General features: G+C 56.5%; 1 protein-coding gene across 7 annotated transcripts; it reads right to left on the reverse strand.

Annotated features, from left to right (window-relative positions):
- Positions 1-68: 68 nt before the first annotated feature.
- Positions 69-25151, reverse strand: Pkn1 (protein kinase N1). 7 transcript variants are annotated; one of them, XM_071601985.1, is made up of 22 exons: positions 25074-25151; positions 19989-20283; positions 17929-18080; positions 16193-16328; positions 13352-13497; positions 12724-12937; positions 11765-11959; positions 8431-8540; positions 8205-8348; positions 4563-4638; positions 4350-4491; positions 4168-4261; positions 3501-3580; positions 3336-3411; positions 3160-3251; positions 1766-1942; positions 1562-1624; positions 1399-1475; positions 1150-1292; positions 786-893; positions 601-681; positions 69-333 (listed from the first exon to the last, which is right to left on the reverse strand). In XM_071601985.1, the coding sequence occupies exons 1-22, from the start codon at positions 25119-25121 to the stop codon at positions 130-132; spliced, it is 2853 nt and encodes a 950-aa protein (XP_071458086.1). In that variant the 5' UTR covers positions 25122-25151; the 3' UTR covers positions 69-129. The 7 variants fall into 7 exon arrangements, with proteins under 7 accessions (XP_071458086.1, XP_071458083.1, XP_027811095.2 ...); XM_071601982.1 differs by having other exon boundaries at positions 4168-4264; XM_027955294.2 differs by lacking the exon at positions 25074-25151 and adding an exon at positions 24710-24840.
- Positions 25152-26783: the final 1632 nt, after the last annotated feature.

The raw sequence follows: 26783 nt of genomic DNA on the forward strand, positions 1-26783 counted from the left end.
GCCCTACCTCCAAGCATGTCCATCCCCCAACCCCCTCTCGGCGCACAAGAAGGGCCAGGATGCAGGGCTGGGGCAGACCCCGAGGCCTTTTTAAAAACTAAAGAGCTCGGGGCAGGGGCGGGGGATGGGCTAGCAGCCGCCGGCCACGAAGTCGAAGTCCTGGAAGGCTGCCTGCTCAGTGGCAGTGAGGGGCCGCGCGTCGCGGGGTGGGCTCAGCGTGGGGGCCTCCCCGGTGAACTCCTCGTCGAAGTTGCTGACATCGGTGCGCCCCGAGAGCGTGGGCACGAAGGGTGGGGGCAGGCGCCGGGCCAGCAGGGCTTCCCAGCCCAGTGTCTGGGAAGGCAGGAGACGGAGGTCAGGATGGGAGGCTCGGGGCAGGCGTGGCTGAGAGAGGCCGGCCCTGGGTTTGTGGGGTCAGCACAAGGTGGAAGAAGAGGGGTGAGGCTGGGGCAGGGGGAACTGGCTCACCCGGGACACGGCCCACCAGGCCGGAAGGAGTGACTGGGCTTCCACGGGGCAGTGTGGGAGGGGAGGGGAGGACACAGCCCGTGGCTCACGGGCCCCTGGGGTGGGAATGGCGACTGGCTCCTGGGGTCTCACCCTGAAGAACGGCTGCTTCTTCACGTCCTCTGCATCTCGCTCACTGGACCCCAACCTCCGCTCTGGATTCCTCCGCAGCAGCTGCGGGTGCAAAGCTGCGTCAGCTCCGTCTCCCGCCGAGGCCCTGACCCAGAGCCCCTGACCCAGAGCCCCTGTCTGGGCCGTCCCTGCCCGGGCGTCCTCACCCTCCGCATGATGCCGATGGCCTCCGCAGACAGGAAGCGCGGGTAGCGGACCTCATCATTGACGATGCTGTCAAACACCTCCTCCTCATCATCCCCTGGGAATGGCGACTGGGGACAGGGGTGGGGTGAACGAGGCCCCTCTCCGGGATACCACACCCAGTTCCACCCGAACCCTTGCTTTGGCGGTGCGTCCCCACAGGGGCTGGCTTGAAGAGGGGCGAGTATCCCATTTCACAGATTGGGCACTGAGGTCCAGGGGCAAAGCCACCTGCCCTCCTCACCCAGCTGTGGCGGAGGCAGAGTTGCATCCCAGCCCTGGGCATAGGCACACTCCAGGCCCGGTGGGGGCGCCCTGGGGCCTCACCTCACCGACCAGCATCTCGTAGAGCAGCACGCCCAGCCCCCACCAGTCCACGGCCCGGGTGTAGGACGTGTCTGTCAGCACCTCGGGCGCCAGGAACTCCGGGGTCCCGCAGAAGGTGCTGGTCCGGTCCCCATAGCCCATGCCTGGAGCAGCAGGGCCAGGCGAGCTTAGCGGGCGGCCCAGCACCGCCACCGTGGTCCACACAGCCTGCCGCCCCCTCCCTGTCCGACCCCAGGCTCCGCTGCTCACCCTCTTTGCAGAGGCCAAAGTCTGCGATCTTGACGTAGCCCTCAGTGTCCAGGAGCAAATTGTCCAACTTGAGGTCCCTGTGGGGTCAGAGGTACAGAGAGGGACAGGCTGGTTTGGGGGGGCTCTGGCTGTGCCAGGGCCGAGGCGCCCCCACAGCACACACCTGTAGACGATCTTGTGTTCGTGGAGGAACTGCAGCCCCAGAACCACGCAGGCCGAGTAGAAGCTGCGGAGAGAGTGGGCAGGTCCTGGGAGCCTGGAACCCGCACCCTTGGGCCCCCAGCCCCCAAGAGCTCCCGGAGGCCGGAGAGGCAGGGCCCAGGGGTGGAGGGTGGCACCCGGGCTGAGAGCCTGGGCAGTGGCTCACACGGCTCGGGGCTCGGAGAACACGTCGCTGTGGATGTGCAGCATGAGGTCGCCGCCCGCGGAGTACTCCATCACGAAGCACACGTGCTCCGGCGTCTGGAAGCAGCCGAAGAGGTTCACCAGGAACGGGTGTCCCGCGCTGGTCACGGCTGCCAAGATCCGCTTCTCACACATCAGGCTGGGAAGGGACAGGGGTGGGGGGCACAGGTCATGGACACCCCCAACCCCCAACTCCCACTCTCCCCGGAGTCCTCAGTCCACCGCAGATACAGCTGTGCACTTCGGATAAGTTGCTTACAATCTCTGAACCTCAACAACCTGATCTGCTAAAGAGGCACCCAGAACCCATTTGTCTTCCCAGTAACTGCCCCATGGCCTTCCTTTGGGGAACCGCAGGGCTGGGCACAAGGCCCAGGCCACTGGGGTACTCCAACTCTTTGGCCAGGGACTGGTTCAGGGTTGGGCAAGCCTAATCAAGGGACTTGGATTGAGGTCCCTGTGGGGTCAGAGGGTACAGAGAGGGATAGACTAGTTTGGGAGGGGGCTCTGGCTGTGCCCAGTGGCTGAGGCGCCCCCACAGGGACTCTGCTTCCACCACTGGATTGCCAGGGTTTCCACTGGAATTATTAAGGAATGAAGGCTAAAGCTGGGTGAATCTCAAGCTGCTGGAGTACAGAGGTATCTTTGCCCTCTGGAGGGGACTGCAAGCCAAGCCCGCACACAGGAACACAGAACTCAGAAACCTCATCTGAGCACCTGGATACAGCCATGCCTGAAGGCACTCACCCCAGGACTTTTCTGGTCCAGCTCAATAAATTCTTTTGTTTGTTTAAACCTTTCTAAGTTGATTTCCTGATATTACTGGGAAGGCTGGGGACAATCCCAGTGCCTCTGTTGAGTGTTTATAGGGATTAAGCTCTGTTTAGAGTACTTCAGATGAATCCTCTCATTTACCCTGCAAGAAGGATGTTATCATTCCCCTTTGACAGATCAGGAGACTGCAGTACTGAAGGGAGAACTCAGGTTCTCCAAGCACATCCAGCAGAGCTGAGATTTTAACCTGGGGCCCTGACCCCAAAGCAGAGGCAGTGTAGTAGCACCAGCTTCGGAGCCTGAGGCCCGAGGTTCAAAGCTGGACCTGCTGCTTACTGGCCATGTGACTTTGGACAAATTGCTCAATCTCTGTGTGCCATCAGCAGAAAGGGAACTATAACAGTATTTACTGCTTGAGAGAATAACTGCTCTTTAAATTGTCACTATTATCTTAAATATAAGAGTAATAAGTTCCAGTGGCTGTTATGAGTCACTCTCACTACAGCTCCAAAAACAGGATGGCTCTCTCATTTCCCAGAAGAAAAGACAGAGGTCCCCAGAGGGTCACAGCAGGGCTCTCACCTCTCTACCTCATCTCTAGCCACAATGTCCCCTTTCTTCAAAGCCTTGATGGCAAACAGCTCCCCGCTGGACCGGAATTCAGAAAGCAGCACCTGGAACCACAGGTAGTCTTAGTGGCCAGCCCAAGACCCAGCCGGACAGGACCCCCAGCCCCCAAATCCTTGCCCTGCACTCACCTTCCCAAAGTGACCCCGGCCAAGCACTGCCAGGAACTTGAAGTCCTCGAGGGTCAGAGGTGACTTCCTCAGAGGGCTGTGGAGAGAGGGCACTGGTAGGGACAGGGACGGGGGGGGGGGGGGGGGGGGGCAGGGCTGGGAGTGGGGACTGGAGAGAGGCGTCACCTGCATAGGGCGGGGCCCGGGGTCTCCTGGGTTTCCGGGGGCAGCTCAGGAGTGCTGACAGTTTCCTGGGTGGGGGAACTCTATGGAGGAGAGAGGAGGTCAGGTGGGGGGCCGGATGCCCCTGCCTCGACCTGCGCCATCTGCCCTGGACCCCTCTGTCCTGGCTTTTCCCACACCCGCCTTGCGCACACCCCTCCAGCTACGTGGCGTCCCTGCCCTGCATACACTGGGCACACTGTGTGTGCCTGCCAACTTCTGACCTAGAGCCAGACCCAGGACAATGCCGTCACCTTGGCAGGCTCCCCTGTCACTCTTCTGTGAGTGACCCCTATCTGGAGAATGGCAAGATCCTGACCTCCGTCATTCACAGGAGCTGTGCTGGGCCCGGAGGCGAAGCTACTGGGCGCAGGTCATGCAGCAATGAGGGGGAATGCAAGCAGCCGGGCTCCCCATTCCCTTTTTTTAGGACTGGGGATGGGCCCCAGGCCTTGCAAGTGCTCTGCCACTGAGCTACACTCCCAGCCCCTGAACGCAAGGATAGAAAGCCAGGCTCCAGTTCTACTAGAGACACGCTGTGTGAGCCCAGGGAAATTCCTGGCTGTCTCTGATAATGGACCAGGATGCCCAGCGCAGCTCAGGCCTAGTGGGAGAGGGGACAGATGCCTACCAGGCTTGACGGGCTGGAAAGAGGCCCCGGGAGGCTCTTCTGGGGCGAGCTGTCCAAGTCAGCTCCGAGGTTCAGCTTCTCCACGGAGACGTCACTGCTAGAGGGGAGGAGGGTGTGTGGGACCCGGCAGCGGCTGCGGCTGCGCAGTGAGAGGCGGCTGGGAGCCCGGGGCGCCTCCTTACCCTGTGGCTCGGGCCTCGGACCCTGGAGAAGGCCCGGGACTGAAGGTGCCCGTGGCGGCGGCGTTGGGAATGAGCCTCCGAAGCAGCCGCACCCACGTGGCGACGTCGATGTTCATCTGCCTGGCACGCTGGAACGCCTTTCCTGAGACAAGACCAGGGGCGTCACTCCCTGGGACATTCCCGGCCGCCTCCCCCGCCCCAGGCCAACCTCACCTTGCTGCTTGGAGAATATCTTCTTCTGCCGCCGGAGCCGCGGGATCCTCTCAATAACGGGGTTGCGGAAGGTGACCTGGGCGGGGGAAGGCGAGGACCCCTGCTCACGGAGGGCAGCCTGGTGAGGACCCTCAGGAGACCAGGTGTGTCCACCCCGTGCTCTGTGGGTTCTGATCACCATGCACTGCGCTCAACCCCAGAGAGCCGGGTGACAGGGCACTGGCCGTCCCCACCTGCCTCCTGCCTGGAAAGGGAAGGAGCAGGCGACCAGGCCCCCGGAGGGGGAGGGTCCGGCCCATGGGACTGACATCTGAGCCAGCCAACTGAGGTCCGGCAGCACCCACTGCCCTGATTCCCCAGGGGTGGCCCAGGCCAGCTGACCTGGTGGCACCGGACGCTGTGGTCTAATCTGGAAAGGCCTGTGTGTTAAAGGCTGGTCCCCGGCCTGTGCAGTACTGGGGGGCGGAGCTCCTGGGAGGCGGGGCCTGGGGCAAGGCCGTCAGGTCGCTGGGCACGCCCCAGCCTGGGACACGCCCCAGCCTAGGACACCAGGGCCCTAATCCAGGACACCAGGGCCCCAGCCCCAGCCCGTTCTGCTCTTGCCGGGCTTCCAGCTGCCATGAGGAGAACAGGACCGTCTACCACGTGCCCCTGGCAAGATGTGCTGTGCCCCACAGGCCTGGAGCAACGGTGCCAAGCAGCCACTGACCAAAGCTATGAGCCAAACACCTCTTTTGTCTTTTAAGTTGACCACTTACAGGTATTTTGTCACAGCGGAAGAGTTGACTAACACCTGGGAACTTGCTCGAAATACAGATTTTCAGGCCCCCATCATGGACTACCGAACCAGAAGCACTGGGGGTGAGGCCCGCCAGGACGCCAAGGTCCTCCCACACAGGGAAACCACGGTCTGGCTCAATCTTCCCAACTCCAACAGCTTCTCGCAGGTTCTGAAGTCCAGAACCACAGTGTCCTACATGGTCACCACACATGGTGGCTTAAATTTAAATTAGTTGAAACTTAAATACCATTAAAACTTTGGTTCCTCAGTCACACTGCCACGCTTCAGATAGGAACACTCCAGCCACAACAGAATCCAGTGACCGTAGCTCTGCGACGACAGAGCGGCAGCAAGTTCTGTGGCTGGAGCTTCAGGGGCCTCCTACACAGACAGAGGCAGGCGGGGAAGCCTCTCCCATGCGCTGCCTCCAGCCCCTCCATCTGGTGTTTCTCTTGTTTGTGTTTGGTTTGGGGGGAGCTGGGGATGGAGCCCAGGGCCTCGGCACTCAGGGAGGCCCTCTCCACAGGGCCTCGCCCCAGCCCAGAACAATTACACTGCCCACCACCTGAAATCACCTTTCCTTCAATGACCAGGTTACATAAGAGTGTCCAGGTGAGGGTGTGGAGACAGGAGACAGACTCAGATACAGGGAAGTAAAGTGTTTTTTTTGTTTGTTTGTTTGTTTTGTTTTGTTTTGTTTTTTGCTATGCTGTGAAGGGACCCAGGGCCTCACTCATGTTAAGCAGGCGCTACCACCGGGTCCCATCCCGGTGGGTCCCATCCCAGCTCCTTCCCTACTTCTTTTTTTTGGGGGGGGTACCGGAGATTGAACTCAGGGGCACTCGCCACTGAGCCACATCCCCAGCCCTATTTTGTATTTCATTTAGAGACAGGGTCTCACTGAGTTGCTTAGGGCCTTGCTTTTGCTGAGGCTGGCTTTGAACTTGCAATCCTCCTGCCTCAGCCTCCGGAGCCGCTGGGATTACAGGCCTGTGCCACTGCACCCAGCTCGTTCCTCTACTTCTGGTGGAATTACACCCCAATATGAGGTTGAAATGTCGTAAGCTATGGATGCACTGAATGCCCCCAACCCACCGAACGTCGTCCTCTGCCTCGCTGCCAAAATCCTGCCAGAACTACCCCCCCACCACACGCCTGCAGTTGAGAAGAACCGTCCACTGCACACCTATTTAATCAAAAGGCATCGACTAGTTCAGGTGGTTTATTGACTATGGTACTGAGGGTCAAGGTCAGCACAGCTGTACTAGCAGGTGACACAGGGTTTCTACTGCATGTGTTCTCTTTCTCCCAGCGTCATAAAGTTGAAAAAACATAAGTCCGTGCTGGGGGGTCACTCAGGAGCAAAGCCCCACCAGAAAAGAAAAGAAAAGGAATACACACACGTAGGTGCATATAAAAAGAGTTTTTGAGGGGCTGGGGTGGGGCTCAGTGAAAGTGCTTCCTTGCATGTGTGAGGCCCTGGGTTCCATCCCCAGCACCACAGAAAAATAAATAAATAAAGATCCTGTGTGTTCATCTAATAAATAGGAACAAAAAGTCTTTGAGAAAAATCTGGCCAATGAGGGGGGTCAGAGACTTTCCTTCTCTGTGCCTGAGTTTCCCCCTCTGTCAAATCCAATTAATAATGGTCCTCTGTGGGGCTGCTCTAAGATGTGACAAGTTCACATCAGCAAGGTCTCAATACCGAGTCTGGCTCCACGCTCCTGGGATCTGCTAAAACTATTATTAATTCCACCTGTTCTCCACCAGGGGCCTCCTGTCTGGATAAATATGTGCTTTTTTGGTTTGGTACTAGGGATTAAACCCAAGGACACTTCATCACAGAACTACATCCTCAGTCCTTCCTATTTTTAGAGACAGGGTCTTTGCTGAGGGTCTTGCTAAGCTGGTCTGGAACTTGAGATCATCCTGCCTCAGCCTTTGCCTCCCTAGTCACGGGGATTAAGGCATGTGCCACCACGCCCTGATGGAGATATTTTTGACTGTCAGAACTGGAACAGGCCTGGGCAGGGGGGCACACGCCTGTCATCCCAGTGGCTTGGGAGGCTGAGGCAGGGGGATCAAGTTCAAAGCCAGCCTCAGCAAAAGCAAAGTGCTAAGTGAGACTTTATCTCTAAATAAAATACCATTGTATATTTTATACAAAATGGGGTTGGGGTTCAGTGGTCGAGTGCCCATGAGTTCAATCCCTGGTAGTGAAAAAAAAAAAAAAAAAAGGAACAGGAGTGGACAGAGGTGCTACTGGCACCCTGTAGGGGAGACCAGGAAGCGCCCTACTCTGCTACTGTGCACAGGATGCCCTGCCACAGAGAATGAGGATCCAGTCCCCAGTCGGCAGTGGCAGGGAGGGACCCTGCTTTAGACCCTAACCTAAGGCATCTGTGGGAGGAGCCTCCGCCTGCGAGGCGAGGCTCTGGGGCAGGCCCCACCCTTGCTTTCTTTGTGGGCTTTATAAACTTTGAGATTTTCTTCCCGCTCAGTGCTGGCGACGGAACCCAGGGCCTCCTGCACACCAGCCAGCGCTCCCCGCGAGCTGCACCCCGGGTCTTTTTCAGAGAAACACACATTTCCATCCCTGCGCAGATGCCGTGAGTGCACTTCACACAAAAGATGGCAAAATCAGGAAAAACCACGTAAGGTGGCCCCGTGGTCACTGAGCGATGTCATCTTATGGGGTCCCCCTTGTCTACGTGGTCTGTCCTCTGCCTCAGAACCGAACCAACCAGCATCACTGATGGGACTGAGTAAGGGGCCGAGGCCCAGCCGAAGTGCGTCCTACCCTCCCAGGAAACGGGGGGCGGGGGGGCAGGAAGGATTTTCTCGGGGTCAGGGGGCTGTACCTCAGCCACCAGGCAGCCCTGGGGCTCCATGTCCAGCTGCACCTCATGCCTCTCGTTGTCCAGGAAGTCCTCCAACTTCAGGAACTTGAGGGCACACAGGCCCCGCTGGTCCCTCCAGAACACCGCCAGCTCCAGCTCCCGCGCCTTGAGGGACAGGAACAGGGTTATCACCTGGGGTTTCCGGGGCCCAGAACTCCGCTGACCCCGTCTGTCCAACACAGCTCACCCTCTCCAGCTCCAGGGTGAAGCTCTGGTCCCAAGCGTTGGGGCCACACGGCTTCCAGGAAGTCTGTCCCACTACTGTGTTGTCAAGCTTGAGCACGGTGCTGACCTCACCTGCAACAGGGGAGCAGGTCAGGACACCACGGGGGGTCTCTAGGGTCTTCTTAAAGAAATCCCAGTAACATTCTGCTTTACTATATTGGCAAAGTTCCAAGTTTTGCCTGTGATGTTAAAGGCTTTGATCCAGTTGATTTTTTCACATGGTGTGAGGTAGGGATCCAAATTCACTTTGTGTGGGTACGGTACTGGGGATGGAACCCGGGGACACTCTACCACTGAGTTACATCCCAAACGCTTTTAAATTTTTTTTTTTTTTAATTTTGAGACAGGGTCTCAGTAAATTGTGCAGGCTGGCCTCAACTTGCAATCCTCCTGCCTCAGCCTCCCAAGTAGCTGAGATAATAGTTGTACACTACCACTTCCAGGCAAATTCACTTTTATTCTATTCAGAAGTGCCAGCAGTATACTCCTACCCTAGATAAATGCATGCAGGCATTATACTTCAGGAGATGCATACATATGCTACTTATATAGTGGTCCTAAATAAGAAACATCTCATTGTCCACTAATAGGAGAATATAGGTTGCATACCCCTAATATGAAAATCCCAAATCTGTAATGCTCCAAAATCTAAAACTTTTTGAGCACCAACCTAACCTTCATTTTTGAACTTAGTTTCATGTCCAAGATCACTAAAAATATATACAATTACCTTTGAGCTATGTGCATAGAGTATATGAGACATAAATGAATTTTGTGTTTTGACTTGGGTCACATTCCCAAGATATTTCATTATGCAAATTCTCCATAATAAAAAAAATCTATATTGTTGGAGATAAACAGGTGCTAAAACTACAAAGGAAAGCAAGGAAAGGACATTACAACCATAAGCATCAGAAGGCCAGCTACCTGAGGCTGGGGTTGTGGCTCAGTGGTAGAGCGCTTGCCCAGTATGTGTGAGGCACTAGGTTCAATTCTCAGCACCACATATAAATAAATAAAAATAAATAAAGGTCCATTGACAACTAAAAAATATTTAAAAAAAAAAAAAAAAGAAGCCCTCTAGCTACCTGAGGGTAAAGGGATTAGAACTGAACTTGGGAGAGGAATTCTGGAAGGCTAGCAATATTCTATTTCTTTTTCTTTCTTTTTTTGATATTAATTGAACCCAGGGATGCTCTACCACTGAGCCACATCCCCAGCCCTTTTTATTTTTTTTTATTTTGAGACAGGGTCTTAGCTAAATTGCTAAGTTGCTGAGGCTGGCCTCAGACTTGTAACCCTCCTGCCTCAGTTTCCAGAGTCGCTGGGAATACAGATGGCAACAGTCTATTTCTGGGCCTGGGTGGTAAGATGGGTGTTTGCTTTATTGTTATTATTTTGATTTCTCTTGTTTTGGGTTGTTGGTTTTTGTTTTTGCAGTGCTAGGGGTGGAACCCAGGCCCCTGAGCTAGGCAAGCACCCCCCCACTGAGCCACGCCCAGCCTTATACTCACGTTTTTGTACACAGGTACTTCTTCTTTCTTTCTTTCTTTCTTTCTTTTTTAAAATTAAACCAAAACGCATATCAACACCACCATAATCATTGTTGAGTGGGCAGCTCTGTGGCATTGAGCAGTACCACGATCACCACCACCATCTCCAGAGCTCTTTTTCATCTTACCCAACTGAAACTCTGTTCCCACAAACTCCCCACTCACCCCTTCAAGTCTCTGGTACCTGCCTTCTAATTCTGCCTTTATGAATTAGACTCATGAGGAAGTCACGCGGTGTTAGACTGTGTGTGACTGGCTTACTTCACTTAGAACTTGTCCTGAAGGTCCTCCACGTGTAGTAGGGGACAGGATCTCCTCTTTCTAAGGCTGAACCATGTTCCCCGTACAGCTACAGCACACTGTGCTTCTCCACTCATCCACCGGTGGACACCTGGATGCTTGCACCTTTTGGCTACTGTGAATAATGCTGCCATGGCTGGGCAAGGTAACACATGCCTGTCATCCCAGTGGCTTGGGAGGCTGAGACAGGAGGATCACAAGTTCAAGGCCAACCTTAGCAACTTAGGGAGGCCCCATGACACTTAGTGAGATCTTGTCTCAGAATTTGAAATAAAAAAGAAGTGGGAAGGGCTAGGGTAGTGGCTCAGTGGTTGAGCACCTGCCTCACATGTGGGAGTCACTGGGTTTGATTCTCAGCACCACGTATAAATAAATAAAATAAAGGTCCATCAACAACTAAAAAAATTAAAAAAAAAAAAAAAAGGAGTGGGGATGTAGCTCAGTGGTTCAGTGCCCCTGGGTTTAATTCCTGGTACTAAAATATAAATAAATAAATTATACTGCTGTAAATGTGGGCACACAATGTCTCTTGACGATCTTGTTTTATATGCCAGGTGCAGTGGCGCGCACCTGTAATCCCCATGGCTTGGGAGGCTGAGGCAGGAAGATCGAAAGTTCAAAGCCAGCCTCAGCAACTTATCGAGGCCCTGAACAATTTAGGGAGACAATCACACTGTATAAAATAAAAAAGGGCTGGGGATGTCGCTCAGTGGTAAAGTACCCCTGGGTTCAATCCCAGTTACCAAAAATAAAAAATAAAAAAAAAGAAATTTCTTCTAAGATCTTATTTCCAATTTTTTAAAAATTTTTGTTGATAGAATTTTATTTTTATTTATTTATATGTGGTGCTGAGAATCAAACCCAGTGCCTCACACATTCAAGGCTAGCGCTCCACCACTGAGCCCCAGCCCCAGCCCTTGTTTCCAATTCTTTTGGATGAATACCCAGAAACAGAATCACTGGATCATATAACTTTATTTCTTTGTGGCACTGGGGACGCAACCCGGGACCTCACAGGTGCTAGGCCAGTGCTCTACCTGAGCCACCTCCCAGGCCATGCTCCGTGTTCTGAGGAGCCACGGAGTTCTCCACAGTGTGCCCTTCACATTCCCCCCAACTGTGCACAGAGGTTCCAGCTTCTCCAGGTCCTCACCAACACAACACTCTGCTCTGTTGTGGCTGTCACTGCTGTTGTGATAATAGATGAATTGGGGAGAGGGGATGTTGGTTGGCTGTTTTAGAGTTTTTTGTTTTTGTTTTTTTTCCTTGTTTTGGCTTCTTTGCTTTGTTTTCTGGAAGTGGGGTCTGGCTCAGGTATTCAGTTGGCCTCCCACACAGCTGGGATTACAGCCATGTGCCACATGTGCACTGTTTAAAGTGTCACAAATGCGGGGCGTCCAGGGCCCCATCCATGCCCCACCCTCAGGCCCGGTGCCCACTCACTCGTGTTCTCAGCTTCCGCTTTGAGGCTGCTCCGGCCGCTGAGGCTTCCACTTCGGCTGTAAAGGCCCCGAGCTGGGCGGCTCAGGAAGGTGGTGCGGCTGTCGGGGGTCCCAGGTACCCCCATCGAGGGTGAGGGGTTCCAGGGGATGGTCTCTGGGAGGTCTCTGCAGCCCACCACACGCACCTCCAGGGTTCCTGCAGAGGGGCAGGATCATCAGGGGCCACTGCAGGAGCAGGCTACGGGGCCCATAACGGAAAGGTCACATCCCAGGATACAAGTGGGAGCCCATAAAGGACAATCGGGGTGGGGCAATCGATGGCTGTGCCCAGATATGAGAATAGGGAGAGGTACTCTAGAGGGTCTCGAGGAACTCGCTAGGACCCAGGGGTCTGGGGTAGGATCTGGTGAGCTGATCTGAGGTTTGAGAGGGGCTGAGGCAGAGGTTAGAGGTTCAGGGCTGAGGGGTTTGTTGGGCCAGGAGGCAGGTGGAGAGGAGGGGATGGGGCAAAAATCTAGAATCAGAAAGCAAAGTGGGGTGGGAAGCCAGGCTTGGTAGTGCCGCCTGTAATCCAGCGACTCCCTGTAATCAAGCTGCAAGAGGAGGACTGCAAGTTCGAGGTCAGTTTCAGTAACCTAGCGAGGCCCTAAGCAACTCAGTGAGACCCTGTCTCAAAATAAAATATTAAAAGGGCTGGGATGTGGCTCGGTGACTAAGCGTCCCTGGGCTCAATCTCCAGTACCAAAAAAACCCAAACAGGTGGGAGCCCACGTGCAGAGGGCTGTCTGGCCTGCGGACGTGGGGTGCAGGATGAGAGAGACAGGTGGCAGGGAAAGGGAGAGGACAGAGGGACAAGACTCTGGTTGGAAAGCCTGGATCCAGTTCAGCGGTCTCAGGGCTGGGGCAATATGAGGGGTCAGAGGCCCAGAGCCGCCAGGGCAGGGCAGACCCGGGGCGCACCTGTGAGCGGCGCAGGCTTGCACAGGGTGCTGTAGTGCATGGCGGGGAAGGGCCCAGTCAGGAGCGCGCTGAAGGCGGCAGACGAGGCCACAGCGAGCTCCTCCCGCAGCAGCCGCCCCTTGGGGTGGTCGGCAGGCAGCTCCGTGAGCCTCCGCTCCAGCGCCTCTCGAAGCAGCCCCAGCTTCTGGTTGGACTCGGTCAATTTCTCCTGCGCCTGCAGTGGGAAGGCAGGGCTGAGGGCGGGACTGGGCGGCCCAAGCACAGATCTAGGTACTCCCCCAGCTTGGGTTCCTTCTCTCTAGGGGTTTAAATTTCAAACCACTGTTCCTGCCCTTGAGCTCCCTATAGACCAGACCCTGCCCTTACTAAGGCCCATCCCTTGCAGAGGCCACACCTCTTACCGGTTCATCCAGGTCGAGGCCCCGCCCCTCACCGAGGCCCCGCCCCATAGTGGCCCCATTCCTAGTCCAAGCCCCACCCATTGCTGAGGCCCCACCCCACGCTAATGAACCGTCCTGATGAGGCCCCGCCCCTCCCTCATTGAGGCTCCACCCTCACTAAGGGCCTGTTCAGGCTGTCACTGCCCCTCACTGTAGCTCCGCCCACCGCTGACGCTCCAACCCCTCACCTCCCCAAGGGCCTTGCGGTCTGGGGTCTTGGCCGCGCTGAGCAGGCGCAACACATTTTTGGCACCCTCGGCCACCGCATGCTCCACTCGGAAGTGATGTCGTAGCTCCTCGATGCGGAGCTCTACTGCTCCCAGGTCTGGGTCCCCTGTTGGGATGGAACTTGGGACAGTGAGGCTGACCTGCAGGTCCCTGGGCAACCTGGCCCCAGACACAAAGCCACAGACATACCACCGCCAGGACGCATCCCGCTTCTCCCCAGGAGCAGTCATGCTGCCACTCGCAGGCAGGCCACACTCAGCCAGACTCAGTCACTCTTATCCAAACACCACCATTCACAGAGAGCGTCCTAAGGACATAGCAGGAATCACTGTAATGAAACACAGGCGTGCTGTCAACCTGGGCTTAGGGACAGTCCCATTGTAATTGCCCGTCTTCATTCCAGAGAGCAGCAGGGGGACAGGCATACAGTAATCCAGGGCAGTCACAGAATTAGCTAGAGTCAGTCACTGTCATCACCCAGGGACTGTCACCCACAGGGACAGGGACATAAATCATGCTGTCATAAGGTGTTGACACACTTCACTCCCCAGTGAACAGTCACCATCCTGCTGTCACATCCTTAACCAGGCACAGGGTCACCTGTGGGCATTTGGACAGCCACAGGGATTCAATGACACTGCACTCACGACGCTGGAGCAACAGCCATCCTAAGACACAGAGTCCTGGATGCTCCGACCCCCATGGGGCACGTTGGAGAGGAGCCTTCGGAGGTGACGAGGATGAGTGGAGTCGTGAGGGGCACTTGGGATAGCACTGAGGCCCTCAAAGAAGAGAGACCCAGGCTGGGTGCGGCCCAGCGGTACAGCACTTGGCTGGCAAGCCGAGACCCCGTCTGTCCCCAGTATGGCCAAAGAGACAGAGGGACAGAGACCAGAGAGCCTGCCATGTGTGCCCACTTGAGCACATGGTGCCTTCCCCTCCTCCCCACCTCAGGACATGGCCAGAAGGTGGCCATCCGCAAGTCAGGAAGAAAGCCCCTGCCACCACGCTGTCACCCTGATGTCACCCCAGGACTGTGGGAAAACAAATGTGTTCATTTCAGCCTCTGGTTTGCAGTCCTGTGACAGCAGCCCAGCCCAAGGCGGACCTGCGGGCACCCTGTTGCCCACAGGGACAGAATGCCATCACCACCTGTCACCTGCAGTGGAACACACAGGTCACAAAGACACGATCACACTGGCACACAGGGACACCAACACAACAGACTCTGTCACCATACAGACACAGGCCATCAACTTGGCACAGGGACACACCATCACAGGGGAAGAGGGACCCGGTCAAAAGACAGAAATGACTTTATGCCCAAGCCCAGAGCCAAGAAAAGGGACACTGCAGCAAAAATCCAGGACCTAACTCCAGCCCAGGAGTCACAGAAGCATGATCACACCACCACAAGGGCAAGGCATTGGGACAGCCAAGAAATGCCACCACACTCCTCAGAGGCAGGGCTGTATCACTGAACCCACAGAGACTCAGTGTCACAGAGAAAGACTGGGTGTCAATGAAGGCACAGGGACAAGCCACATCCCAACACAGGAAAGAGCCACCCAATGGCTCGAGGAGCACATCCTGTGACACAGGTGTAGGAATTTCATCACTCACAGGCACCGGTCACAGCTCACTTGGCTACAGCTGTCAGTCGCTAGGATGGTCCTATAGTCCTGGGTAATGTCCCAGCTCAGACCCTCGCACTTTATCACAGAGCCACGTCAGTCACACTGTGCCCACAGGTGTGTGGCGCTCTCCTAGACAGGAACTAGTCACAGGGACGCTGATGTTCCCAGAATGTCATCTTACAGTCACACAGGGGTTCCCAGGTATGCTGGTGCGCGATGCTCAATATGCCACAAAGACTCAGGGATAAAACTACAAGCCGCTCACGGTGACAACACCCAAAGGCAAAGGGCCACACTCACACAGTACAGTCACCGAGAAGCACACAGACACACCACAGACGCACACAGGCCCCAGACACACACAGTGCCATCAGTCACAGGCCAACAGCTGACCCTCCGTTACCTCTCCTGAGACACACAAGACATATAGTTGTCCCTTGATATCCACAGGAGACTGATCCCAGGATCCTCCTCTGGTACCAACATCAAGTCTCATTTATAAAATTGAGTAGCATTTGCATAGAACACACACACATCCTCCTGTAAACCTCAAAGCACCCCTGGGTGACTTAAAATTCAAAATGAACGCGGTGTACATAGATGTCACGCCACATCATTTACAGACTAATAACAAGAAACAAAGGTCTGCACGTGTTCATCAGAGGCACAATTTTTCCTCGAAATATCTTCAACCTGTATTGGCTGAATTTACAGACAGGGAACCCAGGAATATGGGGGGCCAACTGAACATCAGCCCCTGGCCCCCATCCAAGTCACATTAATGCTGACCCACACCAGTGGTACAACCACCACACACAATACACCAAAACCCTGCCTGCGCTTGGGGCTGGCAGTCTCAATACATTCAGCTCATTCGTACCTGCAGACCCAGACACGCAGGCTCATGCTCAGATGCATGCGTGCGAACACACACACACACGGATTTGTCCTAAGGATGAGAGTTGACTGATACCTGATTTAGTCCAAATTTTAAAATGGGACAAAATTTCAAACAGACCCAGAGAAGGTCAGGAACAGGTTACAGTCACACAGCGGGGTCATGGTACCTGCCTCCTTGCCCCAGAAAAGGATGCTTTGTGGAGCTGCAGATTGAAGCCTGCAGGGTGGAATGCAGGCCAAGCTATCTCAGGGTGAGGGACTTGCCTTGGGCCTCCTCTGGGGCCACCTGGCTCTCCAGCTGGCCAGCCTGCAGTGCCCGGCGGAGCTGCATGCGGATGATGTCAATCTTGGTCTTGCTGTCCTGCAGCATCTGCTGGGCTGTCAGCAGCAGCTTGCGGTCCTGGAGGCAGAGAGGGGTTGTGAGAGGAAGGCTGGAGAGCTGCTTCTGTCCACACCACGCAGACCCTGGAAGGCTGTGTGACAGTGCGTGTTCATACACACAGAATGTAGATTCGCTGTTGCCAGGGGCTGAGGGAGGGGAGGGGGGCTGACTACTAATTAAGACAGTTTCCTTTAACCTGTAGGTACAACAGCGCACACTCCCATAGAGTCCTGGGAGGTGGATTAATGTAGTCCATGGGGTTTAAGTCCTCACTCTGCCACTCCACCTCTCTGGGCTTCAGAGTACTAATGGCACTCATCTCCACTGGCCCGATGACTGAAGGAGGTGGTCTGTGTGCAGAGCGCAGAGCCAAGCCTGCTAATGTCTGCATTAGCCCTCAGAGTGACGGGCATGTGGGGAGGCGGTCCCCCAAGGCCACACACAAAAGGCTACGCATTGTATTTATGTGAAACATCCAGAACAGGTGTCCATACACACAGAATGTAGATTCGCTGTTGCCAGGGGCTGAGGGAGGGGAGGGGGGCTGACTACTAATTGAGACAGTTTCCTTTTAGGGTGCCCCCTGAAATGTTCTGGAACCAGACAGAGGTACTGGTTGCACTACATGGAGTGCACATAATGCCACTAACCTGTGCACTTTAAAATGGGTACCATGGTGAGCTGGGTGCTGTGGCGCATGCCTGTAATCCCAGTGACTCAGGAGGATTACAAGTTCAAGGCCAGCCTGGGTAACCTGGTGAGACTCTGCCTCAAAATAAAAATTTTTTAAAAAGGGCTGGGGATGAAGTTCAGTGGTAGAGTACTCTTGGGTTCAACCTCAAGTATCACAAAAATAAGTAAGTAAATATATAAAATGGTTTAAAAAAATGATGAATGCTTGGACACTAGATTAATTTTTGATTGTTTTGCAGTACTTGGGGGAACCCAGGGCCTTTCACATGCTAAGCACATGCTCTGCCACTGGGATGCACACCAAGCCCCAGGGTGATTTCTGCTGTGCTGTGCTTGGGGTCTGTCCTTGTGAGACTCAGTACAAAACAATCCTGGCACCTCCCCTGGTCTCCCCCATGTGACCTCTCAGGTGCCCGGCTGCCTCCCCTTACTGTTCTGCCATGAGGTCCTCCCCAGAAGCCGAGCATACGCCAGGCCCGCGCTGCACCTCCAAACTGACCTAAAGTCATTTTTCTTTTAATAAATTATCCAGTCTGTGGTTTAGCCAGGTTCAGTGACGCACACCTCGAATCCCAGGGGCTAGGGAGGCCAAGGCAGGAGGATCGCAAGTTCAAAACCAGCCTCAGCAACAGTGAGGCCCTAAGCAACTCAGTGAGACCCTGTCTCTAAATAAAACACAAAGTAGGGCTGGGGGTGTGGCTCAGTGGTCAAGGGCCCCTGGGTTCACTCCCTGGTACCAAAAAAAAAAAAAATAAGCAGTCTGTGGTTTTCAGTTACAGCAACTGAAAATGGAGGAAGAAGATGTGTGTGATCATGTGTGCGCACACATGCAGGCGTGTCCCTGTGTGAACGTGCAGGTGTGCGCCCGCGGGGAGGGTCTGTGCTCGTGGGTGTGCACACAGGCCCATGTGCGCCAGACACCCACCTTGGTGCTGCCGTTGCTGTAGGTCTGGATCATGTTCTCCGCCCCCTGCTTCACCTTCTGCTCAATGGCCAGCTGCTTCTCCAGACCTGCCACCAGGCTCAGGTTGGTGGCCGAACAGGCAGGGCCGCCCATACCTGGGGATTGGGGGCCATCTGGAGGGAACAAGAGGAAAAGCAGTTACCACGGCTGTCACCTAGCTCTGCCTAGGACATGTTACCCCAGCCATGAGCATCCACCCTCAGCCCACCTGGGACACTGGATGTTACCCGGGGCAGAGGGGCGGAGGAGCTGCTGCCACCACACAGAGGGCCAGACACCAGGGCCCAGAGGTCCTGACACCCAGCCCTCCCCGGGAAACCCCTTAGGACTGGGGTCAGGACCCAGAATGAATGAAGATGGCCCACATCCAGGTGAGTGCCTGCCTTTGGGGTTCGCTGGTAGGAAAGGCCCCCAGGTATTCACACGGCTGTGGGTGAGCCCACGGGGTGGGTGTGCTTATGTTGGTGAACCGCAGGTGTCACCCCCAATGCTGGCACAGCTGTGAGACACTGGGAGACCCTGGTGTTGGCTGTGCTGGTGTGGTGTGGCTGTGCTGGTGCCTCGGGGCGTCTGCATGAGTCTCTGAAGGGTGGTGGGACACAGGCAGTTGGAGCCGCAGAACCAACTGCGTGAGATCCGGGTGTTGGCTGAACTCTGTGCCTACATGCAGGACACGGTGACAGGCTCTGTGCGTGAGGTGCTAGGCACTGGTGTGGGAGTGTGCGTCTCTCGGTCTTGTCTGGTCACAGATGTCCCTCTCTGGCTGTCCAGGGGACTGTGGAAGTTTGCAAGGGTTGGTGTGTGTCTCTGGGAGCTAGTGTGGCACGTGTGCAGGTCTCTGTGTGTCATCTGTGTTTCTCTAGGTGCTGGTGGCAGTAAGTGTTGGTGTTGTCATAACTAATTGACAGTCTCTGGGATTCACATGACAGTGTGTAGCTGGGTGCAGTGGCGCATGCCTATAATTCCAGCGGCTTGGGAGGCTGAGGCAGGAGGATGGTGAGTTCAAAGCCAGCCTCAGAAACTTAGCGAGGTCCTAAGCAACTCAGTGAGACCCTGTCTCTAAATAAAATATAAAAAGGGCTGGGGATGGGGCTCAGTGGTTAAGTGGCCCTGGATTCCATCCTCGGTACCCCCCAAAAAAGTCATATGAGAGTGTCTAAGTCCTTGGTGTCACAAGGGTGTTGTGATTGATGGTGTGTTTTTCTGGGGAGTTATATGACAGAGTGTAAGTTCTGGGGTGCCATTTAGGTGTTGTGTGCCTGTAAAAAGCTTTAGATGAAGAATTCTAGAGACCTGTTACGGCAGTGTGAGCATACGTAACTCAATAAACTGTACTTAATGTGGTTTTACATTTTTAACCACAATTAAAAATTAAAATATAATTTTTTAAACATTAAAAAAAATGGGTCGGGTGGAGCTCAGTGGCAGAATACTTGCCTGGCATGCTCGAGGACCTGGGGTCCAGGCCCAGCACCACAGAAATGAGAAATGAAAAATAAAGTCCCTGGGAGTCGTGCAAGCATTATGTGGTGACTCCGGGGTATTTGTGTGACAGTGTGCACATCCTTGTGTGTGTGTGGGGGTGTGACTGGTGAGAGCTGCCGGGTGTTCACGTGACAGCGTGTCACCAGGCGTTGCCCAGGTGTTGACACGTCTGGGTTTTTATTTTCTATTTTCCAGTACTGGGGACTGAACTCGGGGGCCCTCCACCACTGAGCCACCTCCCCAGCCTGTTTCCAGGCACTTGTGTAGCGGTGGCAAGTCTTTGGGTGCTGTCTCTGTGTCGGTGTGGCTGTGGCACCATGAGTCTCCGGGTGTTGTTTGGGTGCCACGGTGGCTGTGCGATGCAGTGTGCATCCTTGGGTGGTGTCGGGCACGGGTGTGACCGGGCTTGCCTGTCTCTGGGTGTTGGTGACCGTGTGGGGCTGGACGCTTGCTGTGGCTGTGTGCTGACGCGGACAGGTGTAGTGCTGGTGTGTCCCCCTGGAGGCGGCGGCCGAGGCCCGGTGTCTCCGCCTCACCTCCAGCAGGCTCGGGCAGCACCACGTGGGCGTGCAGCTCCTGCAGCTGCTGGTGCAGCAGGTCCAGGCGGCGTGAGGAGCCGCGCAGCAGCAGCTCCACGGGGCCCAGGCTGCGCCCCAGGTCGGTGGTGGCCCGCCGCAGGTTCTCGGCCCCCTCCTTCAGCTTCAGCTCCTTGCGGATCTCGCGCCGCAGCCGCTCCCGCTCCAGCTCCAGCTGCTGCTGCACCCCGGGGGCCGCCAGGTCTGCCCCAGCCAGGCCCAGCTGCTCCAGCAGGGACCAGCTGCGTGGCTCGCTCTGGGGGGACACGGCAGGCGGGTGGTGAGGGGGACTCTGGGTGCAGCCCCCACCACACAGCCGCCCTGGCCCGTGTCCACCCTCGGCACCTTCCAGCACTTGCTCCACCTCTGACCCCAAACTGCTTCCTGTCCCCCCAAACTGACCGTCGGAGAGCAGGTCAAGAGCAAGGCCTTCCTCTCCCCCTGTCCGCTAGACCAGAGGACCCCAGGTACAGTCCGGTTCCCTTCAGCTGTCCTACATGCAGTGGGGTCCAGGGGCAACCCTACTGCCCCCATGGAGGCGCCTGAGGGAAGATGCCTTCTCCCCACGGCTGCACCCCCAATTAGGAGGTCCTGAGGAAGGCCCTGTGTTCCCTCTACTGTACCCCCAAACGAGGAAATCCCAGGGACAGGCCTCACATGCTAATGTACCCCCAAACTAGGAGGCCTCAAAAGCAGACCCTTCCCTCTGCCTCCTAAAACCGGGGCTCCACCGAGCAGAACCATCTCCTTCTTCCTGTCTCCCCAACCTACGAGCCCTGGAGGCCCCAGATATGTTTACCCTCCGCACAGAACTGACAACCACACCGCGTCCCCTCCACAGTCCCCAACCAAGAGGTACCCAGGGCAGGGCCTCCAGCTGGTGTCACTCGGGGTCCCCTTCCGCACACACCCGCAGGGACCCCAGCTCCCACCTCCAGCTCCTGCGCCTTAGGGAAATCAGCCTCCGCCATCCTGGGTCCAGGCTGAGGGCCCCGCCCTCTTCCTGAACCTCAGCCCTGCCAGGGCCTCTGGGCCACCACTTCCTCTTTCCTGCCAGCTCCCAGCACCCCCTGCGCCAGGCCAGCTCAGGGGCATCTGAGAGGCCCTCAGGGTCGTGCCTGCTTTTTCAGGGCACCCCAGAGACAGCCCTCGCTCCCTGCAGATGTCCACAGTGTGGATACCCAAAGTGTGCACATGGCAAAAGGGTTCCCGTGAGGGCACACAGGCTCCAGAGGACAATGGGTGTGTGCATGCTTTCACACATCTACAGGAAGGTGCACAGGGTCACAAGATGCACACACTTACAGGTCTGCAGGTGTGTACATGGAACACAGGCGTGTATATGGAACAGCAGTTACTATAGGCCCTCAACGGGCTGGGGCTGGCCTGGGGCTGGCTTGCCCAGCATGCAGAGGGCAGCGGGTTCCATCCCCAACATCACACACACACAACATGTTCACAAATATGTGCAGGCTCACAGGTACACACATGCATACCTATGTATGTGTGCATAGGACAGGGCTCATAACTATGAGCACACTTCCCTTCCACAACTTCAGGTGTGCGCCCAGGCTCACCTGTGACACTCCTACTCCCACCTGCATGCACACTCATATGCAAATGCCTATGAATTCTTATCTGGGTCACTCCAGACCCCACACGATACACACTCCACCTGCCCAAGTGCACACAGCTCACGTGCTCACGCCACACGCACACTTCCCCAGGTACCACGGCCTCTAGCCCCAGTACTACCTACCCAGGCACACCCTCCCACTGGCCTTGTGTCCCCAGCTTCCCCTTTGGGGTCAGAACAGGCAGTCCTGCAGAGGCCAGGCCCCCTTCCTGCAGACAGGCTGTCCTGACTTCCTGCTTCCTCCCTGTCCAGACAGCAACTGCTGCTGGCCACAGCCCTGAGGCCTAGGGGTACCTCCCTGAGGCCAGCACCATGAGAAAATAGCACTGGGGGGCAGGGACAACAAAGTCCTCCAAACAAGCAGCCCACAAACCACTTGCTGAGCACACAGTTAAAAAGCTCACCTATCCATAATAGATGCAGGCTGGGGTGGAGCTGGTGGCCGAGCGCTGGTCTACCATGCGCAAGGCCCCGGGTTCCATCCCCAGCACCACCAAAAATAGCAACAGCAGATACTACAAACCTCCCCCAGGTCTCGGCTAGCACAGTCCTGTGACATAGGTGCTATTATCAACCCATCTCCAAGATGAAGAAACTGAGGTCCAGAGCACTTGCCCACAGTCAACAGGAAGCAGGGCCAAGATTTAAAGAGCACTCAGAAACCCCACGAGAGCTGGAGGTCCCCACTGCATTATATCCCCTGGCTCTGAGACTCTGTTTCATAGGTGAGGAAAGTCCTCCTTGGTTCCTGACCTCAAGGGCAGCTGCCCCAAGGCTGGACCATCATAGGCCAAGAACTTAACTCCATGACCCTACCATCCCCCAGGACACCCCTGAGTTGCTGCCATTGCTCCCCCACTTTACATGGGAGGAAACTGATTTTGTCCTCACCCCAGGGGACACGACACGTGGCAATGTTTGGAGACAGTTTGTTTGTCACCTCTGGGGGTGTGGAGGTGGCATCTATCAGGCTGATTCTAGGGATGCTGGTCAACATCCATAGTGCACAGGACAGCCCCCACCACAAAGAAGGACCCAGCCCCAAAGAACGCCTCTGCCCACCGAGTGTGGCCCATGCCTGTTTCTCTCTCCAGCTCTCTAGGCCCGGCTCCCCCTGGCAGAATGGAGGCTCCGAGAAGGGAAGGCATTTGGTGCAGGGCATCCAGTTAGGAAGGGACAGTGCTGGAATTGAAACCTAGGCTCACCTAATACCACCCTGGCCCAACTGGGCTCCACCCACCACCCTGCTGCCAGCCCCACCCTGTCCCCCGGCAGGCACAGCAGACAGAGCCAGGAGCAGGGCCAGCTCAAATGGGGGAAGTCCAGGCAGAGAGGAGGAGTGACCTCCCTAGCCCCACCCCCAACAGCTGAGGCCTGAGAATATGCAAAGCAGGGAGGAAGCTTGGGAAGGAGGGAGGCCAGGCCTCCTGGGTCCTCCTACCCTTGGGTGACTCACTGCTACCCAGGGGCAAAGGGTCACCTGAGGGCCAGAAGGGGAACCCAGGAACCAGGCCTGGCATGGCCTCGGAGAATCCCTACTCCTCCACCTCTCACCCGGGAGCAGGAGACACCAGACCCAGAGTGCCCACCTCCCAGAATTCCCCTCTTCCCAGAGCAGCCAGGGACCTAGACCCCCACGTCCTGAGATTTCAATGCCTTGGGCAGTTCAGGAATCTGAACAGGACATCCGTTCGCCGGACACAGAACAGACAGGCACACATTGGGACGGAGGGACAGGGCAGCAAGCCCAAGCAGCCACAAGAAAGGGATGACCAGGAAGGGAGAAGAAAGTGGGCAAGTGGCAGGGACAGGGACCAGGGCATGGGTCCAGCCTCATTCCAGGAATCACAGCCTCCCTGTGGGTCATGTGTGGCACACGCCAAGCGCATGCATGCGCCAGGGGACTCCTACACAGCCCTTCCTGGCCTGTGGGTGGAGGCAGGGACCCAGGCCCATCCCAGCCCCGAGGTCTGACCTTGTGTGATCGGCAACACCAGATACGCCCAGCTCCTCGGCAAGGCTGGCAGGCCATCAGCAGGACTGGGGGGAAGGGGGCACAGGGAAGACACAGAGGGGACGGAGGCAGGTATAGAAGATGAAAACCTGGTTACACAGCAACCACAGGACAATGGACTGGATGGTGAAGCACCAGTGGAGGCAGAGCGACACACACTTCTCAAGATTTGGGTCCTTGAACCAAGAGGGTCAGAGGTCACCGTGGCCCCAGATTGTGATGGGAGGGGAAGGTGAGTCCAGGGCAGTGATGCCCACCAAGTGGCACCAGGCAACCTGGTTGAGCAGCAGGCTGGTGCCAGTCACTGTGTCTCTGTATGTAGAGGGTTCGAGGGTGACCCAGCAGTGCCACCCATGCATGTGTGTAGGATTCTAAGTACGGGAGCATCCTGGTCCGTGGATATGGACACTCCCCACCTGGGATAAGGTTCCAGCACGCAGCCTCTGGCAGCCTGAAGAGTGGGTGTAGGGTCCCCAATCCCCTAATCTAATGAAGTGACTCGGGCACTTCCGCCAACAGGTGCCTATCTGGGTGGCGTGGGGACCATAGTAAAGCTCAGTCTGGAGGCGGGGTGGCGGGAGCTTTGTTGTGCGGGGGAGGGGCACGAGCCGGGCAGCCTCCTCCCCTCAGGGGCACGGCGCCAGACACCTGTCCCAGGTGAAGCGGCACCTGCCAGGAATCGAATGCTGAGGAGGGGGATGAAACGCGGACCAGAGACATCGGGATGCACAGCCAGCCACAGACACCCAAGGGGGGGTCTCCACTGCGCCCCCACAAATTCTCGGGAGGGGCCGAGATTGGAGGTGCGGTAAGAGCCTCTGGGCCAGCACCCCCTCCACGGACCACGTCTGTGCCTCCACCTGCCAAGAAGGGGGCCGCGCTGGCTCTCCGGTCCCGGCCAAGGGAGAGGACACCAGGCGCTAGAGGGGTCCCCGCCCTCGCCGCCCGCGTCCGGGGAGCCCCGGCAGCTCCGGGGCGGGGGTCCCCGGTGCCGTCCCGCCGCCCCGCGGGTGCGGACGCAGGTGCGCCTACCTGCACGGCGTCGCTGGCCATGTCCTCCTGCCGCCCGCCAGGGGTCCCCGCGCGGAGGGAGGGGCGGCGAGAGGAGCGCGCGTGCGCCCCGTGCGGGGCGGGGAGGGGGCGGGCGCGGGCGCGGCGCGACCCTCCCCAGGCGCGCGGCCCGCTCTGGCCTGCTCCACTCCGGCCCCGCCTGGCCAGGCCGCCGCGTCCGCGCGCCGCGCCCTCCGGCCCCAGCGGCCGCCGGGCCGGGTCACGTGACCGCGGAGGTCGGCGCCCGGGGAGGGGGCGGGGCCGAGGGGCGGGGCTCCCGGCGGCCCCCGGGGCTGCGGGGTCCCCTTCCCTCCAGCCCAGAGCGCCTCCTTGCACCCCTCCTTGCCTCCTTCCGGATCCCGCGGAGACCGCGCTCTGCGCAGGGTTCCCACATCCAAGCACGCGGGAACCCCAAAGAGATGGATGGGCCTCGTTAAAGCGGGCAGTGCAGAGGCCTCTGGGGCTCCCGGGACCACTGTAAAAGCAAAAACGACCATTTATCCCCCAGCATTGCAAGCTCAGACCGCCTGAACCCACGGTCCCCCGGTCGGTGGCTTGGAAGTTTCCCTATTGCCTGCAGACGAACTCTGGGCGGGTCTGAGTTCGAATCTCAGCGAACGATGTCGAGGGAGCCCCAAAGCCGAACGCTTCGTGCGTGAAATGGGAAGGGTTTACTCACCTCTCGAGTGTTGGTAAAAATTAAGTGCTAAGTGCTGAGAACACAGTAAGTGCTCAGTAAGTGTTGGCCGTCGTCACTTTTAAAGCTACTGTCACCATTATTCAAAGGGGTTCGAATCGCAACACAGCCTCGGACTGGCTGCCACTGTGGACCTCGGGAGCTTCTGAGCTTCAGTTTCCTCCCCCCCCCCCCCCGCTGTGAAGTGGGGACCGGGCTCTTTTTCCGTAAATGCAGATTAGTACCCGAGCGAAATGTGGAGGTTTCTGCAGAATTTCTCCAAGGTGCTGGAGTCCCCCGGGGAATGCAACTTGGTTTGTGGCCGCCGCCGGCCCCCTCTCCCCCTCAGGAATCCCGTGAAGAAGCCAAACCTTGGTGCCCGGGGCTCCTGGCGGGTTGCGCTCCCTGGAGGCGGTGCTCGCACTTCGGTGCCCTCCCGGGACCGGCCAGAACGCAGGGTTGTGGGTATCTTGGTTACCAGCGGCGCAGCTCTACGGGTGTCTGTCGTCCCAGAGATCAGGCTGCGGTGCTTTCTCTTGTTTGCTTCTGGGCAACTCTTTGGAGGATTTTAACAGAGAAAGGAGGAGCAGAAGCGTGTTGATAGAGAATCCGCTCACTTCCACCCTTCGGCCACCCTCTCCAGGTCCAGCCCCCACACCACTCATCTGGTGCCTTCTCCCTCTTCTCAAGGCCTCGTCCTCATCCCCCACAGTCTGTTCTCCCAAGGGATCCCGTGGACACCTGAGTTGGGGTATATCTCTCTTCTGCATAGAACCTGGCGCCCAACTCACCAGAAACACAACAAAACGCAGCCTACAAGACCCTGCACAATATGCCCTTACTTCCTCCCATCTCTCCTCTTCATTCCCTCCAGCCAATTGGCTTCCTAGCTGTTCCTCAGATGTTTGTTGAATGAATTCAATAACTCTTCAAGCTAGTTATTTTGCTCCTAGTTATTTGCAGATAAAAACAAAAACCCTGGGAAGCCTCTTACTCTAATAATCAAGATAGGATATTTGCCAGGCATACCTGTAATCCCAGAACTCCTGAGGCTGAGGCAAGAAGACCACACGTTCAAGGCCAGCCTTAGCAATTTAGCAAGGCTCTAAGCAACTTAATGAGATCCTGTCTCAAAACAAAACATAGAAAAGAGTGGAGGATATAGCCCAGTGGTAAAGTACTCCTGGGTTCAATGTCCAGTACTGCCCAAAACAAAAAAAAAAAACAAACACACACACACACAAAAAAAAAACACAGGATATTTATGGTCCTTGCACTGATGGACATAGCATCTCCATCTAGTTTTCTCCCACCCATTTAACAGAAGGGGAGCCCAAGGTAGAGAGGTTTCCAGGGAGGCCAAGGATGATTGGCAGAAAG

Source organism: Marmota flaviventris, chromosome 1 (assembly GCF_047511675.1).
Source record: "Marmota flaviventris isolate mMarFla1 chromosome 1, mMarFla1.hap1, whole genome shotgun sequence".
Taxonomy (NCBI): Eukaryota; Metazoa; Chordata; class Mammalia; order Rodentia; family Sciuridae; genus Marmota; species Marmota flaviventris.

Excerpts from the sequence above, each read along its gene's own strand:
- Pkn1 (XM_071601982.1), bottom strand. The coding sequence starts at position 25,121 with ATGTGGGAACCCTGCGCAGAGCGCGGTCTCCGCGGGATCCGGAAGGAG. Across the intron at positions 18,081-19,988 it reads GCTGCCCGAGCCTGCTGGAG|ATGGCCCCCAATCCCCAGGT; the intron begins GTGAGGCGGAGA and ends TGTTCCCTCCAG. Across the intron at positions 3,581-4,167 it reads TTTCCAGCCCGTCAAGCCTG|AGTTCCCCCACCCAGGAAAC; the intron begins GTAGGCATCTGT and ends TCTCCTCCATAG.